Below are 15,888 nucleotides of genomic sequence, written 5' to 3' on the forward strand. Positions count from 1 at the left end.
TGCAAAAACTGCCATACTTGGATACACTGATGCCGACTGGGCTCGCTATATTGACACCCGTCGCTCCATCTATGGTTGCTTGATTTTCTTAGGTGGCAATCTTGTGTCCTGGAGTGCTAAGAAACAACCTAATGTTGCTCGTTCCAGTTGCGATTCTGAACATCGTGCTATGGCCAACACTGCAGTTGAAATTGTTTGGATTACTCACCTCTTGCGTGAGTTACATGCCTTACCTCCTGATCGCCCTACATTATTATGTGACAACAAGATCGCTCTATTTCTCATTCAAAATCCGGTCTCTCACAAGCGCCAAATACATTGAGTTGGATTATCATTTTTTTTTGTGAACTTGTCTCCTCTGGGAAACTATATACCTGCTTTGTTCCGACCAAGCTTCAGGAAGGAGGAAGGAAGCTGAAATTTTCACCAAGAGCCTTCCTCGTCCTCAATTTGAAGTCTTTTGTCATTATCTTGGAATTCGCTCGCCATTGTTCCGCTTGAAGAGGGATGTTAAACAATATTAACTTATGTATACAGTTTGTATTTTATTCATTCTTATTGTACCAAAGTGTACTATTTTTGTGTATATATTTCCTGCTCCAAACCCAAGTGACTTTACATTACTCTCATAACTATGAGGAAACACGTATGAGTTTTAACTAGTTAATTTTTAATATTTGTTAGTCTAGGAATACGTGCGGAATCACTCTCCTCGGTCTTACGATTCCTAAAATATAATACTCTTTTAGAACTTTAGCGATTGAGCAATGAACTATAATTAAACATGTTTGGTTAAGGTAGAGATGTCATAAAAATAAAATATAAGAAGATAAACATATGATTAATATTTTACAGACACATGTTAACCATAACACTATTACACGCAACATACAAACGTTAGTTAAAAAAAACTTACATAAAATCAAAACATTTTTTTCATCTACAAATCTTACCAAGGAACTTTTACTGAGTTCCGGAAGAAGAGGGGTATGTAGTACTTGTATGTTCAGAATATAAGTTACTTAGCTATTTTATGTTGTGTTGTTGATGAAATTCCATTGAGGATATTAATTAAGAACATACAGATATATGACAAATTATTTTAAATAATTACATCTATTATTTAGATCTCATATGCATTTTGCATGACATTCTTCGTAGGTATTGACACAGTTGGGGCAGTAGATGTCACTATCACTGCAACACCACACAAATACGCGTCCTGCACACTGGGGGGTTCGAATACACCATGGTTTGTCGGGTTGACTTCCGGCACCTGCAAATAAAATAAAAAAAAAATCATTTTACATGTTTTTCTGTAGTTTTTGGTTCACTACACGGTATGGGGTCCGTCCCCACACCGTTTTAGACCGGCGATGGTCAGAACACCATGCCCCCCCCCCCCACACACGTCCCGGCTACTCTAGCCGTTTGCAACGTTCCAAAATGGTGGGCCCAAGCTCGATTTTGACCGTTAAAAACAAAAAAAAAAAAAAAAAAAATTCAAACGGCTATTTTTTAATTTCTCCCCCATTTTACTTCCATTTTTATAAATACTCACCTCTTTTACTTATTTTTTCACAACTTTTCACCCACTACAATCTCACATCTCTCTCACATTTTATAACCCTCTTCCCTTTTTATAAAAACTCATCTATTTTTTTACCCGCTACCACCCCATCTCTCGCTAAAAAATTATCATGGCTTCACCCATTTCTTCCATTTCTTCAATTTCTTCTATGTCTTCATCGTCTTCGTCTGCGTGGTATTCATCATTTTCGGAAGAGGATGCTATTATGCACAACATGATTATGAACGCGGCTCAGGTATTCATGGCGGCTGATGAAGGGTCGTCCCAACGGCTAACTTGACGAGCAAAATATAATCGAGACCAAGAAGGTATTTTACTTTTTTTTCCTTTTGTTTTATATAGATTTGAAAATGTATTTTATAATTAATTTCATTTATGTTTCGTTTTAAATTTATAGCCGGCCACGATAAACTAGTAGCTGATTATTTTGCCGATGAACCCGTGTACCCATCCGAGATTTTTCGACGTCGGTTCCGCATGAGTCTCCACTGGTTTTACGTATTGCAGGCGACATGGCCCAGTCTGATCCGTTTTTTACTTTGCGAAACGACGCTAGGGGGCAAAGGGGTTTCAGTGGCATACAAAAATGTACGTCGGCCATTCGCCAACTTGCGTACGGTTACGCACCCGATGCATTAGACGAGTATATTAGGATGTCTGAAAGAACCGCACGTCGATGTTTGCACAAGTTTTGCCAATGGGTTGTCAAATTGTATAGCAAGCGATACCTGCAGAAACCGAACGCAAACGACGTTCAAAAATTATATCAAGCACACGAACAGAGACATGGTTTCCCAGGAATGCTCGGGAGCATTGATTGCATGCACTGGCGGTGGCAGAACTGCCCAGTTGCATGGCAAGGTCAGTATACTAGGGGAGATCATGGACATCTGACTATCATTCTAGAGGCTGTTGCGTCACAGGATCTCTGGATATGGCATGCTTTTTTTGGTCTACCTGGTTCGCTCAATGACCTTAACATCATATACCAGTCACAGATATTTGAGGATGTAGTGGCGGGTACAGGTTCAGACACAAGCTTTACGGTTTCAGGGGTGGAATACGGGCGAGGTTACTACCTAGCCGATGGGATATACCCAACGTACTCGACAATCGTTAAAACTATCCCGCACCCGACAGGCGACAAAAGAAAAAAGTTTGCGAAGTTTCAAGAGGGTGCGAGAAAAGATATTGAACGGGCTTTTGGTGTTCTACAAAAAAAATGGCACATCATTTCACATCCAGCACGTTCGCAAACACCAAAGAGGTTACGACACATTATGTACGCTTGTATCATCTTTCATAACATGATCATTGAAGACGAAGGGAGAGCGATATGCGAGTACGACGAAAACGCGTCTACTAGAAATTCTGTTCCAGTTAGTGAGGAACAACAAGATTTGAACGCCTTCGCTCTACGTAACGAGTACACACATCATAACCTACAAGCGAACTTGGTGGAGTACATTTGGAACAACGCTCAAAACGAACCCGGCCATGACATGGAAGACGAAGACTAGTAGCTTATTTTAATATGTTTGGATATTTTTAAGTTTATTTTTTTTTTTTACTTTATTTTTTTTAAGTTTATGTTTTTTTAAATTTATTTCTTTAAGTTTAATTTTTTTTAAGTTTATGTAATTTTTTTTAATATTAATGAAAATATTTTGTTACTTTATTTGGTAAATGTTAAATAAAAGTTGAAGCTTAAAAAAAATAAAAAAACATAAAAGTGGTGGAGGACTATGACTAGGACCATCCTCTCATGCCCTCTAGTTTTGGAGGATGATCCATCCTTGGGAGGACTACGACGTGTCGCCTACGTGGCGGATCATCCTCCAAGGATGGACCATCACCATACCTTGTAGTCTAAGCACGTTGCTTCTTATTGACAAAAAAAATGTTGTTGCATTAAAAGTACTATCCTAAATGTTTGCCAAATATGAGATTTGGGTAAAAAATTTAGCTGAGTACGTAGTCACGATGTTGTATAAAATACATGAAAAATATTTGTTGCATAACCTTAAACCATCATTTGTTATGTGTGTTGATTTTACACTGTGTGCAGGTACCGTACCGTACTCACAAGTATGTCCCATCGCTCAATACTTGTGTGCGCACCCAAGCATGTATGTGTAAACACACATATATTAAATAAGTTAACAAACAATCCATAAATTTATTTATAGAGTAACTATGAAGATAACAGTAGAAGTAAATATACCAAAAGACCAAAAAGACAGTAAGAATTACATATTCTTCATGATATATTCATTCAACTATGAAGTATGGGACTCTAAATGAAAGAACTGCAATCTACCTGGAAATAGCCTAATGATATTGGTGAGTTAGATACAGCTTAGGATACTAGGAGTAGGGGCACGTCTTACAAGAGGCCCGGGGGTGCCTAGGCCCATGCCGATGTTTTGGTTAGTAGTTTTAATTTTCCAATTTTTAGTCTGAAATTTTTTTAAGTATAGAGATTGGCCTCAACCAATTATTTTGCCTAAAAATTCCTGTCCCCTACCAATTTCCTTGCCAAAAAATTTTATATGTATTCTCATATTGAGTTTTAAAAAAATGTGAAGGACGGGGGCTACTAGTAAATTTTTATACTTGGAGTTATACATGAAGAACGTGAATGGAGATTAATTAGATACTTAGAGTTATTATTGTTTGACCCGACATGAATTAAATCGCCAATTAAAACATATAACCCGAAAAATAACGATAGAAGAAAAAAAATTAAGTCCCATAACTTTCTGTCCTATGAAATTTTTGGTCAAGCTCTCTGTTACCGAGTAGAAAATCAGGGGGGATTGAATCCCCATGATACCCTTAAATTAAATACGACACCCATATTCCACCAATTATCACCAGTGTTCGAATATATTTGGATGTAAGCTGACTCAAATAGCAAATATTGTTGGTGAGAAAGTATGTTGGTGAAAAGCCTAATTTCACATACTCATATTGTTCACCATAACATTATTACATCTGTCACATAATCATAACTTCAAAAGCCTTTATATAAAAATGAGAAAAATGCCCGGATAGTCCCTGTGCTTTCGCCTTTTTTCACCTATAGTCCCCAACTTTCTAAAATTACCTGAATAGTCCCCAAGTTTTCATTTTTTGTTCCCGGATAGTCCCTGGGTCTAACTTCAGTTTGTTTTCTCTGTTAAGAGGGTGTGAAATGACAAAAATACCCTTTCCTTAAAGGGCCAAACCACAGGGACTATCCGGGCATCTTCTTTATTTTTATTTATATAAAACCCCACCACCACACTTCATCTTCAACCTCCACCCACCATTACCCTCCTCCACCCACCATCACCCTCCTCCACCCTCCACTATCACCGCCACAGTCACTCTCCACCAATTGTGACTACAGATCCCACCATTTTAATTTGATTAGTCGCAGCTGAGATCTGAAACCAAGGCAAAAATTAGAATCGGGAACGTGACTACAGATCCCACCATTTTAATTTGTGACTACAGATATCTGCACAAGTTCATCATTTCTTAATGCACAAGTGGGAACGTGATTATCTTTCAGTTCCGAATCTGAGAAGCAACAATTATAAAAAACTAAAACATAACCCATCAACAACCACCCCCCTACCCATCCCCTTCAACCTCCTCAACCATCACCGGCAAAGAATTCCGGTCACCACCGCATGCCACAGATTCCAACCAGCAAAGCAAATCTGTGAAAGCAAAACTCTCACTTGTTCCCGAGTGAGAAAAAGAAATAGGCGGTGGTTGTGACAATTTTCATAGATCGGATGGGTTTTGGTGAACCGAATCGGACGCCATCTATGACAATCCATCATCGTTTGATAAAACGCCCTCAAGGTGTTCGATCTTTTGTGTGACGTCAACCCTGTCGGATGACTTGACTTTGTAGCCGAGAACTGCTAGCAGCTCGTCAACTCCGGTGTCTTGTTCATTGAATTCGTCCCACATCTTTGATTTACCGGTCAGATCGGGAAGCAGGGAGGAGTGGAGCTGCTGGAGCCGGTGAAGAGGGTGTGGTTTTGATTTGGGTAGTCACGTTTCATGTTTGAATTGGTTATTGGATGAGTTGGTTTTGAGTTTTGCTATTTGGGATCGGGATTTGTTTTGTTTAACTGTTGGTGAGGGAGAGTGACTGTAGTCACAATTTGTTTTGTTTGAATTGGATGAGTTGGTTTTGAGTTTTGCTATTGGCCTTGGTTTCAGATCTTAGCTTCGATTAATCAAATTAAAATGGTGGGATATGTGTTCACAATTGGTGGAGAGTGACTGTGGCGGTGATGGTGGAGGGTGGAGGAGGGTAATGGTGGGTGGAGGTTGAAGATGAAGTGTGGTGGTGGGGTTTTACAAATAAAAATGAAGAAGATGCCCGGATAGTCCTTGTGGTTTGGCCTTTTAAGGAAAGGGTATTTTTATCATTTCACACCCTCTTAACAGAGAAAACAAACTGAAGTTAGATCCAGGGACTATCCGGGAACAAAAAATGAAAACTTGGGGACTATTCAGGTAATTTTAGAAAGTTGGGGACTATAGGTGAAAAAAGGCGAAACCACAGGGACTATCCGGGCATTTTTCTCTATAAAAATTTAAACACTTTTCATATGTAACTATAGGTAAAGTTATTCTATAAATATTCCTTAAAATAAATGTAAAAAACACAATCGATCGTAAAAACTTACACAATGCCGAAAAATATAACACAATATGGAGGAAAAAATACACAATGATAAAAAAAAAAAAAAAAAAACATAGTGATATAAACAAAAATTCTAAATATACAAGCTAAACATCTAAAAAAAAAACCTAAAATCTCATATCATAGAGTTTAATAAGACGGTTCCAATATCGTTGGACTGAGGTCAATCGGAGTTCGTTTAATACATTTCTTACGATTATTTTTATTTTTAAGAGACTTTGTATTCGATCCTAACACTCTTAACTATATATACTAAGGACCTATTACTTAATATTCAAGAAAAAAGAAAAGAATGGAGGGGTATCCTTTTATAACCCCTACATTTGTACACATTAGTTTAGAATATAAGTTATTTTTCTAGTTATGCTGTGTTTTTAATGAAATTCCATTAAAGGTAAGAAATTATTTTACTTATTTACATTTATTGATGGATTTTCATTTGCATTATTCAAAGCATTCTTCGTAGGTATTAAAAGGAATATCTTCAACTATGTACAACACCACACATATGTATTCTGCATATTCGGGGTTCTAAAACAATTTGGTCGATATGGTTCACTTATGGAATCTACAAATACATGAAAAAAGAAGAAGAAAACTTAATCATTTTGTATATTTTTCTATAGTGTTTGGCAGGGCCGGCCCTGAGAATTCGTATACCCTGTTCGAGCTCGAAGAAATGTGCCCTTAGGCCTTAACGAAATTGGGTATTGGGCTTACGGGGTCTAAATCTAATGCCAAAGAGGTTAATAACTAATCTAAACCATAAGAATAGTTTTGTAAGAGGGCCTATGTTGGTGTTTGTATGCGTGTACCCTATTAAAACAATATTTTACATATACATATCGGGTTTTTTTCATAAAAAATGTGCCCCTCGAGATATCGGGCCCTGGCCGGTGGTCCTCCCTGCCCACCCCCAGGGCCGGCTATGGTGTTTGGTTCAAAACGTAAATAGCAATCACGTTGCTTCTTACTGAATAAAAACTAGTGTTGTACTAAAAGTAATATCTTCAACTATAAAATGTTGCAAATTATGTGATTCGTATATAAAATTTAATTAAGTAATCACCGTGTTATATAATACATGGTAAAAGTTTGTTGCATAACCTTAAACCAACATTTCTTATGTATGGTGATTCAGTCTGCGATGTGTGCGGCTGCACATACTTAAAAGTTTGTCCACATCGCTGCTCAATACGTATGCACAGATGCATGTATGTGTTAAACACACACACATATGGTAAGGATCATGAGAAAACTCCCTTCATAAAAAGACTAAAAAAACTATATACCGGACATGTGTAGTATATACTACATATGTATGGTACTAACTACGTATGCTCATGTATACAGTATACGATATACTGCATATATGATGTATATATTGTATATATGTATCAAGTATATGTTGTGTATATGCAACATATGCTTTACTACATATGTGTAGTATGATATAATTATGAATTTTTTTTTTGTTTTCTCTTGAAAAAATAATTTTTCCGTGATTCAGCCCTTATATATATTATAAAACAAATCATAACATAAACTTATTGATAGCGTACCTATGATGATAACCATAGAAGTAAATATAAGAAAAAGAGTAAGCAATGAAAGGCTCTTCATGACAAATTCTTTCAACTACAAATATTTGACTCTAAATGAAAGAAGTTACAATTTATAACAAACTATAAGAACAAAGAACGAAACTTAATCCTCCACGAGCTAAGTGTGTATATATTTGAAGTAATGCATGCAATGTGCGTGAACTAGGTTGTTATAAATATACATATGGGGATTTTTCAAATTAAAACTAAGAAATATGTTGAAAACTACACTATTTATTTTAGGGAGTTAATATTCACACATCTCTCATCTCTATCTCTTCCTATACATACATAGATATACATAGAGAGAGATAGAGTGAAAAGGGATGTGAAAATAAGATTTAGAGGTGTGAAAATAGTGGAAGCCTTATTATTAATGTGAGGCATGGCTCGCTGAAGGGTCACACACTTTGGTTGGTATGTTGATTCTCACATCTCCAATGTGAATGGCACCACACCACCCTGACCGAACCACCACCACCTCCTAGAACACCATCCAAGCATTTGCTCCAAAACACTTCCTACTTTAGATGCACCCATCCGTAACCAAAAACCGCACCCTCAGCACCCATAACCAGCCCCTAAACCAGCACTAAAACACCCACCTCCATATACACTTTTTGAAAAACAACGACGTCATACCACTTTTAAAACCAGCTTTTCTGCCTTTTTTCATCTCCATCTCTAAAACTCTAAACATACTTTTGTTATTTATAGCATTCCAAAGAAAAATAACTAACCTACTTATAGACCCACAACTCTACTAACAATTGACCCACTATTTCTAGACTATAGTAAACAAAGAAAAAAGAACAATGCTCTAAAGTGGAACGTGGACTAGTGCCGCTGAATACTATTAGCGGAACATATATCAAAGAATATATTTGTATTTTTTTGTATATATCTCTCCATTAGTTTAGGAGATCTATGTTTATCCTCTTGTAACTTATATTTATAGAGCTTTACTTTATCAATAATATTATCGAATTCTTCAAGATTACATGGCATCAGAACGCATCCGCTCTATACCCTAGCTAGTCGATAACTCTCCTTCGGGTTTCGATCTGACTTCTTTGTTTCGACCAATACTGTTTTGCCGGCCACCTTGATTTCGATCTTGCCCTGTTGAAACTTCTGAAACATCCACAAAGAAACCCGCTCCTCTTCACCCCGCCTACACTGTCACATATGATCAGAAGAAGGTCCGTGTGGGTGAAGCTTTTTCAACTTCATGCACGTGGGTGTGAGGTTTTGGATCACATCCATGAGAAACGTCCGCCTAAAGATGACCCTACGTATGAGCAATGGATGAAGATTGATGCTCTCGTTCTTCAATGGATTTATGGTACCTTGTCTGAAGACTATCTCCTTGGTGTTCTTGAAGCTGAGTCAACCGCCCTAGAAGTCTGGGATCGTGTGAAAACCATATTTCTCAACAACAAAGGCCCAAGATGTGTTGCTCTTCAACAAAATTTTATTAATCTCAAGCTAAGTGCCATGCCCTCTGTGGAAGCTTATTGTCTGACACCCCGAGATCTTGCAGCGTAGTTGAATGATGTAGGTAATTCCATCAATGAATAGAGTCTCGTTTTGCAACTTGTGGCGTGGGTTGCCAATGGAATTCGATAATATCGGTTTCATTATTAACCAATCTTTACCCATGTGGGTTGCCAATGGAATTCGAAAGACACGCTGCTCGGGAAGGTACCCGCTCTGCACCATCCAAGGCGTTGGCTGCTGTGATCTCTTCTGGTTGTGGTGGCCCAAATCACAACCCTCAGCTGAGGTGATGAGGGTTGCGCCTTAAGGCGCCTCAACGTGCCTCAGGCACGCTTTTTTATGCCCAGGTCACCCTTCATCTTCTTCAACGATTAGTGGCTTTGGCCATCAAAAGTCGGCTAGGTTGCCGCTGGTTGAATTTCAATCTCAAAGATATGGATAGCTGCTGTCAAACAGAAAGAAAATCAAAGGTGCCGATCACTTTTTTTGGATCGATTTTGGTTTGAGGAGAATGACAGTGTCAAAAAGAACAATCGATAACAACATAGCGGGATCCCAACTAAATGTTGACATATATGCTTTACGCTCCAGGAAACAAGAGTTAATGACGATCCACCACCCACATAATCCACCCAAGTATGCCTTTTGTTTAAACATTTGGATCATGTATATCCGATTGGGAGTTAGATCATGTATTTCGTGTACTGGATCTAGCGACCAAGTTGTTGGCTTGCTGTGTTCAAATTTTGGTTCAGTTTCTCCTATCCAAAAACGTATTCGTTCGCTAATCTCCCTATGGTTGTGTTTTGTATTGTTGTATTCGCATCAGGACTTCTAGTGTGCATTCTGATTGGATCGGAAATGGTTCGTACAAAAGTCTTCATATGTATTAAAGGTTTTTAGAAAAACCATGTACGAAACCCAACAGTTTTTCCATTTCCCTATGTTCTATAAACTTTATCTTCATCAGAATAATCGCCGAATATATACAGATTAGGGAATACCTGCTTATCATGCTAATAAGTAAAGCGTTTTATAACTTTGTGTTATAGATTTACCTTACAAGAATGGCACAGACAGAAAACCAAAGATGTTGAACACATTACAAAATCTTTGACAGCCATATGTTTTGCAAGAACACCGACAACAATAGCAGACCGTCAGTTCTAGACGTTCAAACACTGAACTAAAGTTCATCTCTGAGCCCATAACCGCTTGGATATCCAGCTTCCTTACCGTGACCATGACCGTGGCTATGGTCATGACCACTGAAACCATGGTGGTGAACATTGGCTGTTGCTTCATCAAGCAATTCACGAATATGGTCCGGTACAGGCTCTTTTTTCTTGGAGTCTTTGATGGGTTTTGGTAAGCTGTACACAAACTCGCGTATACTTTCTGCCAGCTCATCAGCTGTATCATCCTGCACAAACCAAAGATGTAATAGTTAAGTGATATCCTAGAACAGATTATATCAAATTTGCTTATAAAGACGGTTGGTTCAGGCCCCTTTGATTACACACAACACACACGTATGTATATTGAGTTGCAAAAGAAAAGCTTCTGTATTCAATAATAAAAAAAGGGTACATCACAAATAAAACAATGCTACTATTTATAATAAACTAATAACCATCACATGCAAAAAAAAAAAAATAAAAATAAAAAAAAAAAAAAAAAAAAAAAAAACTCAGTCCATGTCTCCATGAAATCGGCAACAACTTGCAACGTTCACATCCACTCATCTGACCCGTTTAAGCTATTTGGTTCCATAACCAGGCCCGTACATGTTAACCCATCATACGTGACCTGCATTTTGGACCCATCCCGTGACCCGATAACGTGCCGACCCCTGACCCGTACTCGACCCGAGTCATCAAGATTAACCCAACAAAGACTGTGGCATTTCAGCAGATTTGCCCAAACTAAATTACATTATTATCATAACATTGATCACTAAACAAACAAAAAAGATGGTGTTGACCAAAATAAGTCAAAGATAACTGTTTTGCAGAATGGTGATCAGCCTTGAAAATATCATTCAAGGGCGAGTATAAGATAGTACTTCTTTTGGTAATAGTAGTAATCGAAAGTGCAAAAAGACAATAATGGCCACAAAGGTTCAATAAGAAGACTATAGAAGGCTTATAAATTTAACTGATACAAACAATTCACCCATTCCATTGCCCTGCAAATTTATAACATTCATTGAATCAACTTTCAACCATACATGACACACCATAGTTGTCGACAGAGAATAGCGACAAGGCACCTATAGGCTACGTAGCGAATAGCGACAAATAGCGACGCCTATTTTATAAATAGCGATTACACTAGAAAAAGAATTTTGAAAATTTTTATATGTATATTACATCAAAATACCCTTGTATATATGCTATTTTACATGTATATTTAACAAAAACCTATAAATCCAGCTATTTTATAGCTATGTCTAATCGATATTAACATCAAAAAAAAAAAAAACTAACTGTCGCTAAGTTCGCTATTGATCGCTAAGACCCATATGGCGACACTTGGTCGCATGGCTACATAGCGCGCTATAGCGGTCGCTATAGCCGCTATTAACAACTATGTGACACACTTTTGACCCATTCACTTCTGAGTGAAACCATTCGGGTTATTGTTATCCAAAGAGGTTGAAAGAAATTAGTAAAAAACAAACAGGTCGAATAGGTGTCAAACTGATTTAAAGGCACTCAAAATTTATTTTCATTGACGGAAATAGACTGTTATTCAAAAAGACGAATTCTTGTACCATACAACAACATTTTTTAAAAGATTTGGATACAAAGTGTTTAAGGTCAACCCAACATGAACACACCAAAAAGGCAAAAACATACCCGTTGTAACCCATTACTCAGTCCGCCTGTTTTCCCACCCATATGTGATACATTCGAAGATAAACTATAGTCATCAAAAGCAACAATATATTCAAATTTAACAATCACCATGATCATAAAACAATACTGCAGCCCAATTCAAACTGTGTAATTCTCACCTGTGGCCAGCAGCCACCGGAATGTGTGACAAATGCCGCATGAGGAAGCACCTCCGCCAGTTGCCGCCCCTTTTCAATCCACTCGTTAGACAAACCGCTGGACCAAATCACTTGCATTGGCAAATTCTTCACACCATCTAGTTTACCCCATTCTCCAGCGTCAAAACTAGAATTCATCTTTTTCCCCATTTCAAGAACCGATTTAACTCCATCCGCACTCTTCAAAAGAAGCCTATGACTCTCCGTATCCAACACGCCCCCTGTTTTCGAACAACAACGTCGAACAACCTTATCAAAAACAAACCCTAAACCAGAGACAACCCCTCTAACCACCGGCACTTTCAAAACCCACAAAGGAAAAGCCGACTGATCTGATGCACTATCAACAAGAGTAACACTTCTTACAACCCCTAGATTTTTCGCCACCCAATTCGCCCCCAAATTGAATGCCGAATCATGAAGAACCAAATCAACCGGACCCAAACCCGTCGCATCAATCACTTGCCCCAAAACCCTGCCCATTTCATCAGGACCGAGTTCAATCGCCTTCAAACTCGTCACTTTCGACATCCTAACCTCATTTTCGGGATAATCATAATTCACATACCCTTGCTCAACCAACTGATCAAACCCCCAAAAAATACCCTTTTCTTTAATTTCATTATACATCTCCAAAACCCTCCCAAAACCCGAGACTTCTTTCTCCTCCGTCACCGATTCGAATTTATCCGAAAACCCGGAACCGGGCAGGTCAATAGCAACAGCATGAACCCCATTTTTCCCCAAACTTTTGACAATTTTACTGAAAACATAAGAGCTGCAGCCTAACCCATGTACAAAAAGAACTTTACTTGAAGAATCTACTGGACCATCTTGAATAGAAAATACCTCAATTGAGCCGCTGTGAACAGTTGGTTGGACCTTTATGGTTCTGCCACTAGAGTAGTGTTGTCTGAGATTTGTGGGCAGTGTAAGAAACCATGTTTTGGGGTCTTGTTGGGTGTAAAGATTTGAAACTGTGACGAATATTAGGGTTATGATTGAGACTGAGATGGTGAAGTAGAACCAGAAAGTGAAAGGGTTTGGAGTTGATTTTGGAGATGGTGAAGATGGTTTGTGTTTGGGAGAGTTTGGTGTGTCTGGTTCTTCTGTTAGGATCGCCATTGATGTGGGTTTGAAGGTGCAATGGGGATGAAGATGATGGAAGTGAGTTGAAGATGTAAAAGAATTGGGAAAGGTAACAAGAGACTGGATCTTTGTTTTCAACTTTTACATGTTTCATGAAAACTTGCACCCACAAAAAGAAAGTGAACTAGATTCAAGATTCAATTTGATTTCAGAATTTCAAGAGTAAATTACAAAAATCTTATTTCAACGTTTTTTCTTTTATAATTACAGAAAATGTATCCGATGTTTACAAACACTTTCAAGTTATGTCCTTTAGCCCTAACTCAGTTAATTTTTTATGGTTAAATCTGACCAAATGAACCCCATATGAGGGTATTTTGGTCATTTTACTTTCATGTGTGGTCCATTTGTTTACATTTAATCACAAAAATACCCTCATGTAGGGTCTATTTGGTCAGATTTAATCATAAAAATTAACTGAGTTAGAGCTAAAGGACATGAGTTGCAAGAGTTTGCAAACATGAAGTACGTTTTTTTTAATTATTGAAGACAAATGATATAATTTGCAAATGAGTAAGATACATAAAATATGATTTTGTAATTTACTCGAATTACAATATATTTGAAGTGGGGTCGTGGTAATCACGCGCTTTGTGAAAGGCATCATTTGTTTGCTAAAATGTGTGATAGTATCATTACTTTAACACAATAATGAAAAAGCACGTATTAATTTAAAGATTTGTTATGCTAAAGCCTAAAATGTGTGATAGTATCATTGCTTAAACACAATAATGAATAGCGCGTCTTAAATTGGCGAAATGAAAAGCACGTCTTAATTTTGCAAAATTAAACCTGTGTTGTTGTGGCGACGCGAGAAAAAGTTAATAGGGGTCGGTTCGTTATAGGATCAACAATGTAGCATATGTAAGACAAAACTCAAAAATAAACGGTATCAGTTTAGTTTGTTAAAAAAGCGAACCTACAAAAATCGGAACATATAAAAATTATTTGATTATTAAAAGAAAGAGTAAATGGTTATTTTAATCCCTAAGGTTTGTCTCAAATTGTCATTTTAGTCAAAAATAGTTTTTTTTCCTCCTCTGGATACCTGACTTTTCCCATTTGTTGTCATTTTGATTATCTTGCATAACTCCATCCAAAATACTCAATTAAGTCAAGGCGTATTTTGGTCACTTTACAATTATATTTTGTTTTTGCAATTTTCATCTGATCTCTTTTTAAAATATTTATTTTCTTTTAATTATGTATATATTTATATTATATATATTAATATACACTAGTCGTTTACCCGCGCGATGCGGCGGGAAACATATCACTTAGGTTGGTAAGTTTAGGGCTATATACGGGGCGGTTCGGTTTTGAGCCATAACCAAAACCAAATTCGCTATGCAACGGAAAACAAAACACTTGTTAATAATTTTAATGGTGTGCATGAGAAGGTTCAGTTCAGTTCAGGTGGGTCAGAACTAAAATTTAAATTTCCGGTTAAGGTACTTCAAAACCGGCGGGGTTACAAATCATGACGCGGTACTCGTTTTTTGTTAGTTTATCAATCATCTTGTGATATATTGCTTACTATTTCTATTGGCTTTTTTTATTCGTAACATTGGTACGTCATGAGCTTTATAGATAATAATTAAATAATTAAAAAAAATCATACATTCGAAACAGTACAAGGAATCGGGTTTCATTAGACCCACTGAATCTTTTAATCAATATAAATTATTATAAATTACTAAAACACAACGCTCAGCTAAAGGAGCCAAGAGTTTTGTCTTTTAGTTCTGTTTTTTACTATATTTACTATACTACTCAACTTTAACTTTTTTAATATATGTTTAGCCTCTCTACTTTAATTATTTAGTCTCTCTACTTTTATTCTTTTTCATATTTTGCCTTTCAGTGTTTTCTCTCGCTAACGTGACGAACCAGACTGACTTTAACTGAACAATATCGTTACCGGTATCTATATTAACTGAACAAGTTTTTTTTTTTTTTTTGAAATGCCACGTAAATAAAATCTAGTTAATACTACTTCAAGTAGGGTGAAGCGTTTCTATCAACACTTCAGACTTCAGAGGCCTCATGCCTCAGACGCACTATTTTAAACCAATATTCAAGTTGTCACTTCTACTTAAACTTGTTTTGTACTGGTTACCCAGACCTCAAAATTTAACTTTGCTACATCAGACCATAAAATGCAACTATTCAACTCATACAATAGTTTCCCAAATCCCAAGTTCTTTTAAATAATCAAGAATTCTTCCATACTATTTAGCATTGTGTTCATCTTTTCTCCATGCAAATGGGC

The 15,888-nt window shown here is 37.1% G+C and overlaps 2 protein-coding genes across 2 annotated transcripts; one reads left to right on the forward strand and one right to left on the reverse strand.

Annotated features, from left to right (window-relative positions):
• The first annotated feature begins 9,097 nt into the window (after positions 1-9,097).
• Positions 9,098-9,457, forward strand: LOC110888334. The gene has a single exon (XM_022135865.1). It carries the CDS (start codon positions 9,098-9,100, stop codon positions 9,455-9,457), a length of 360 nt encoding a protein of 119 aa, XP_021991557.1.
• Positions 9,458-10,394: 937 nt separating this feature from the next.
• On the reverse strand, positions 10,395-13,749 carry LOC110890385 (protein AUXIN RESPONSE 4). Its single transcript, XM_022137986.2, has 2 exons — positions 12,429-13,749; positions 10,395-10,832 (listed from the first exon to the last, which is right to left on the reverse strand). Exons 1-2 carry the CDS (start codon positions 13,590-13,592, stop codon positions 10,596-10,598), a joined length of 1,401 nt encoding a protein of 466 aa, XP_021993678.1. The 5' UTR covers positions 13,593-13,749; the 3' UTR covers positions 10,395-10,595.
• Between the last annotated feature and the right edge of the window lie 2,139 nt (positions 13,750-15,888).

This window comes from Helianthus annuus, chromosome 11 (assembly GCF_002127325.2).
Source record: "Helianthus annuus cultivar XRQ/B chromosome 11, HanXRQr2.0-SUNRISE, whole genome shotgun sequence".
In the NCBI taxonomy this organism is placed as follows: domain Eukaryota; kingdom Viridiplantae; phylum Streptophyta; class Magnoliopsida; order Asterales; family Asteraceae; genus Helianthus; species Helianthus annuus.